This window comes from Corvus brachyrhynchos, unplaced genomic scaffold, assembly GCF_000691975.1.
Source record: "Corvus brachyrhynchos isolate BGI_N302 unplaced genomic scaffold, ASM69197v1 scaffold434, whole genome shotgun sequence".
Classification (NCBI taxonomy): Eukaryota; Metazoa; Chordata; class Aves; order Passeriformes; family Corvidae; genus Corvus; species Corvus brachyrhynchos.
In genome coordinates this window covers 1,399,385-1,404,545 of record NW_008238372.1, presented here as the reverse complement: position 1 = coordinate 1,404,545, position 5,161 = coordinate 1,399,385, and the positions used below count along the sequence as shown (strand labels likewise).

The 5,161-nt window shown below is 42.5% G+C and overlaps 1 protein-coding gene across 11 annotated transcripts in view; it reads left to right on the top strand.

Annotated features, from left to right (window-relative positions):
* Positions 1-5,161, top strand: part of ERG (ERG, ETS transcription factor) — a 108,469-nt gene that overhangs the window by 69,680 nt on the left and 33,628 nt on the right. Inside the window, exon 1 of one of the 11 annotated variants that reach the window (XM_017736341.1) lies at positions 1,589-1,684. The exons of the other annotated variants lie outside the window; for them this stretch is intronic. Within the exon in view, the coding sequence (XP_017591830.1) occupies positions 1,646-1,684 (39 nt within the window). The 5' untranslated portion in view covers positions 1,589-1,645. Of the gene's footprint in view, positions 1-1,588; positions 1,685-5,161 lie in introns of those variants that run through there. 11 annotated transcript variants of the gene reach the window in all.

The following is a 5,161-nucleotide window of genomic DNA, read 5'->3' as shown; positions in this document are numbered from 1 at the left end:
TCCCATTTTCATTTTGATCTGTTAGTTCCTAGCAGGTGTTGTGTGCAGCCTGAGTTCCCTTCCTGTCGGGCTCTGGGCCACTTTACAAACCTGCAACCTGCTTTGCCAAACAAACTTCTGCTGGAAAGGTTGCTGAAAAAACACTCAGATGTTTGTATTTTTTAACAAAGCAGAAGGTTGGCTGCTCCTTCAGATCAATACAGTCCTGTACTAGAAAAGCAAGGTAGCAGCAACAGGCTAGCCCTGGGCTGAGATAAAAATTAAAGAGTTCTACATCCAAGTTTTCCCAGTTTTCTAGGCATTTTGAAGGCCTAGAAGTTAACAGCCAAGCATGAAGGAGCAAAAAACTCCAAGCTTTCAAAGTTCATAATTGACAATACTCTCAAGATGAAAAGGGGAAAAGTCTATTGTATTGACTGAAAAAAATAGTCATTCAAACTTCGCTGCTCGAGCTCTTTCCATGGATGGAAGTGCTAAAATAAGCATACAAAGCTACAGTTTCTTTTAAAAAGCAATATATTGTATACAATATACAATCTGCAGGATATATTTGTATTGTTTCCAGCCCTGGTGATTTAAGGTTGACATAATCATTCAGGAATACGTATTCTGATCATTGTGCTGCTCCAACCCTGCACCCTCTTCGTTCAGCTCCTGGTGCTGCTGATAAAACCCGGTGTTGCCTCAGTGTTTAAGTAATTTTCCAGCACTTTGCTTGTGCAGGAGAAGAATTTTGAGGTCTGCTTTAGCTCAGGAGCCTGGTGCAGTTCTTTGGTGGTTGTGCATGGGCAGAGCTGCTTCCAAGCAGCTTGAGGCCCACTCAGGTGTTGAGATGGTTGAAACAGGTGCAGGGTGGAAGTTTTCATCTCTGTAACATGTATAAAAGAGTTTCCTACTTCCCATATTAAATCTTGGTTTGGGATTAAATTATTCACTTGCACTTTGCTGTCAGATAAAGATGAAATAATTGATTGTGAAATGGCAATTCTTCAAATCAGGTGTTCGTGCCTGCTCTGGAAGTTACTCTAATCAATGTGATAATTTTAGTGTGTGAAATTCAGGGTAGTCCCAAACACAGCACACAGCTAGGCATGAGGGAGATATGTTTTCTAAGACTGATTTTTAGTAATTCCAACCAAAGTTTCACCATCTGCAATAACGGAATGGTGATTTTTTTATTTTCTGAAGCACTTGGAGACGTGGAGTTGAATGGCTCATGCTGCAAATATTACCTTATGGTTTGCTGACATTTCAGGAATGATAGTTTATTAGAAATTGTGATAAGGCACCAGGGCCTGCATTTGAATTTATAGTATTTCAGAGTTTGTTCGTTAAGACACAAAATATTAAGCCTTTGGGCTTAGCCATGAGGCCTCTGTTCACGTTACCAGTGAAGTCAAAGTTACACAAAGAGGGCTGCAGGATCAGGCCTCAAACATCTGCTGCCGTTTCCCAGAAATGAATCCAGCCTGCAATTTCATAACATCAACTTGATGGATGCTTGATTATTCCTTTTTTCAAGTGGGGCTCCAAACATCCTTGTATTTTTCTCAGCAAGAGGTGAGGAGAGCTGATAAGTGGCAGCACCGGGCCTGTGTTTGGATTAACACGGAGTCTCCAAGTGCTCCCTGAAAGGAGGTGGAGGATGTTGGCTGAGCTGGCAATCGGATTCTCATGGGTGGAGGTGAGGACAACATCTGTCTTTCCTATCTTGTACTTGCCAAGGCTTTTTGTTGTTCCTGAACTCTCCTCATGAATATAATATGTGGGTTTTTGTCTGATCTAATGAATCCAAGACTCGGAGATTTAGAAGGAAAACATATTCCAGATGTGTGTTGTAATTCCTGACTCAGGTGACTGCATTTTAAGCAGTAACCTTTTCCAGTATGTTCCCCACACCATGTTGAATGTCTTCCTTCTGCAAATGGTCAGGAGAGACTTGTACAAGCATCATGATTAATAAGCTACAGCAAGGCTAAAACATCAATCATTTGCCTTTTGTTTCACCCGGTTGCTGCTGGATGCAATGAACCCAAGGCTCAAAGGCTTGGCTTTGGAGCAGGGCTGCAAATTTAGGCTCTTTAAGCAGTTCAACCCCAGCTTGTTTCCTCATGCAGTGGTGCCTGTTGCAGACGTGAGCAGTCTCAGACTGGAAGAGTTCCCGCTGCTCAGGGAGGTTCTGGTGTCCAGCCTCCCTGTGCTCTCTGTTCCAGCCTGGAAATTACATTCCTGGCCTGTTTGAAATTAGGTTTTCTCTCCAGATGAACAGCTTCCTAGAGCATCAGAAGAGGCAGTCTGAGGGAGGATAGGTAGAAGAGCAGCAAGCAAGAAGAGTGATTTGGTCAAATCTTGTTCTCTGTGTGCTTCCCTCTCCGCTCTCACCTGTTGTTTCTTTCAGTGACAGCTGTAATTCAATTTACAAAGCTTCAACAACAAATATTATCAGGTATACAAGGGGATACCCAGAGCACTAAAGCATGGAAACCCTTAAGGAGCTAATTGCACGGCCTTAATGAAAACAATCTTCCCTCAGAAAACGCAGCTCCTCTCCAAATGTGACTGTTTATTAGAAAGTTTTAACATCTGCAAAACACACGCTGGTGTGTTACAATTAATGCTCATAATAAACAGTTTGGTGAAAGTTTTCGTATAACAGCTTTTGTTCTAATTTAGAATGAAAGTAAGTTGCAATATGTCAGAATTCTTTTTAGAACAGAGAGCTTTTTCTGACCAACTGTAGACATCTGAGAAGTGATAAGAAACAGCCCGTGTCTGAATGGATTGTGGCTGTGGGGAGGTCAAAGCTTGTGCTTATCTATGGATTACCATGAAATCAGATTAGAGAAGAAGGTAAAATATGTTTACATCTTTGAGGAGAAATATTATAAAACTGGTGTCAAAAAATAGATGATATAAACGTAGTGCATATGGCAATGTTAATTAAAAGTTCTTTATTGCAGTGTTGTTGCAAGCCAAGGGTAACAGGTCCTTTTGGGAGTGTGAAAATGCTGTCTGAACAAGCAAAAAATGCATTTTATTTCTGTAGCATCTCAGTGTACAACAAGAATTGTTGCTGTGTTTGTGTCCCCTCATTCATCCTCCTCCTTGGGTGCACTTCTTGCCCAAGCCCCATCCAGCCTGGCCTTGGGCACTGCCAGGGATCCAGGGGCAGCCACAGCCCACCCAGGGCCTGCCCACCCTCACAGCCAAGGATTTCTTCCTAAAATACAATATAAACTTGGCTTCCTTCAGTTTAAAACCATTGCTCATGAAAACAAAACCAGTTCACAGTTTAAAACCGTTGTCTATTCTAATCCCTGGGTTAGAGTGGCATCCAAATTACTTTAAAATCCTGCTGCTATCCCTCAGCCCAAGCAAATTCTGCTGCACGACCACACACCTTATTGTCTTGTGTAGCCATTTCTTAAGTTTGACCAAACTTTAGGGGAAAAAAAAGTCTTTGTCCTTAGTTCCTGACATTGCATTTAAAGGAGAGGGCAGCTTGCATGTGCTTTCATGATGGGAACTACTTCAATCACATTTCCTGTAACTTCATGCTTCTAGGCCAAGTAATCTTGCATTTGATTAAGTAAACACCTTTGTCCTAATGACTTTATGCCTACTTTAAAGGCGTTGCTGTACCTATTGTTCTACAGATTTGTCAGTCTGTTATTCTTTTTCTTTTTTTAAACTTATCAGTGAAGTGTAAGTCAAAACCAAATAGTGAAATCGTTTTGTTCTTTTATCATTAGTACAGAAAGTCCAAGGGAGAAGCCAGGTTTGGCATAGTACAAGCCATTAAAATATAAAAAGAATATAGTGAAGGAACATGGGTTTGTTTGGGTTTGGGGGGGGGGGGTTTGCTGTGATGTCATGAGAGGAAATATGTGGAGAAAGGAAGATGAAATAAAGAAAATCTGTGTTCAGTATTGACCTCAGATATCAACAGCTCTGCTTCACAGACTTGCATGAAAGACCCTTCCCACCTTCTGCTTTAAGCTCCATGTGTTCCTTTCTTCATATCCCTTTACTCCAGACATTAATTACTAGAAATTAAAGGCTTCATTTCTGAGATGCCATGAGAATATGTTACATCATGTGAAATCCAGGAAGATGACCCCATTCACTGCTAAAATTATTGTCACAAAGGTACAAACCTTTGCAAAACTGAAAGAAGCCTGTAATGCATCTATTTTGTAATAATTATTAATGTTTACATTGCTTTATCCCACTTACAGCTTGATGTTGCCAAACTGCTCCAGCGACACCATTAATATGGATGAGAAAAAGAGATTAACATGTAAATGAGTAATGAAAAGCATTTACTAGGAATAGAACTGGCATCCATATGTAATAAAACCCTGCCAAACACTGTCAGTATTAATAGCTTTGTTTACATTTATATGTGGCCAGACCATGCCGCTATTTTTTCATGATGGTGAGTTCTGACAATTTTTGTATTAGATTTCAGGTCCAGGAGCTTGCATTTGCAATTGTAACACAAAACAGATTTTTAAGTCCCTGTATTTAGGAAAGGAATAACCCACACTGCTTTCTGTCAGCTGTTCTAGGACAGCAGTTTGCTGTTGGGGCCTTCCTTTCACAGCTCACAGTTTGGGGATACCAAATTATGCCCCTTGTCAGACATTCCTGAACAGCTGAGAAATGCTTCCTATTGCTGGGTGCCATTTCTGTGCTTTTCCCCAGGATGAGCTTCACGGGAGGTTATATCAGGTTGGTTGAGTTCTGGTTGTTCAGCGTCCCTGGGTCTTGCAAGGTCAGTGGATTCAGAAAAGCCTGGACCAGAAATCCTCACCTTTTAAGTGGCCTAAATTGATCCCAGGGCTGGAGCCCCTCTGCTCTGGAGCCAGGCTGGGACAGCTGGGGGTGTTCACATGGAGAAGAGAAAGCTCCAGGGAGAGCTCAGAGCCTCTTCCAGTTCCTAAAGGGGCTCCAAGAGAGCTGGAGAGGGACTTGGGACAAGGGCTGGAGGGACAGGACCCAGGGAATGGCGTCCCAGTGCCAGAGGGGAGGGCTGGATGGGATATTGGGAAAGAATTGTTCCCTGGGAGGGTTGGGAGGGGCTAGGATGGAATTCCCAGAGCAGCTGGGGCTGCCCCTGGATCCCTGGCAGTGGCCAAGGCCAGGCTGGACATTGGGG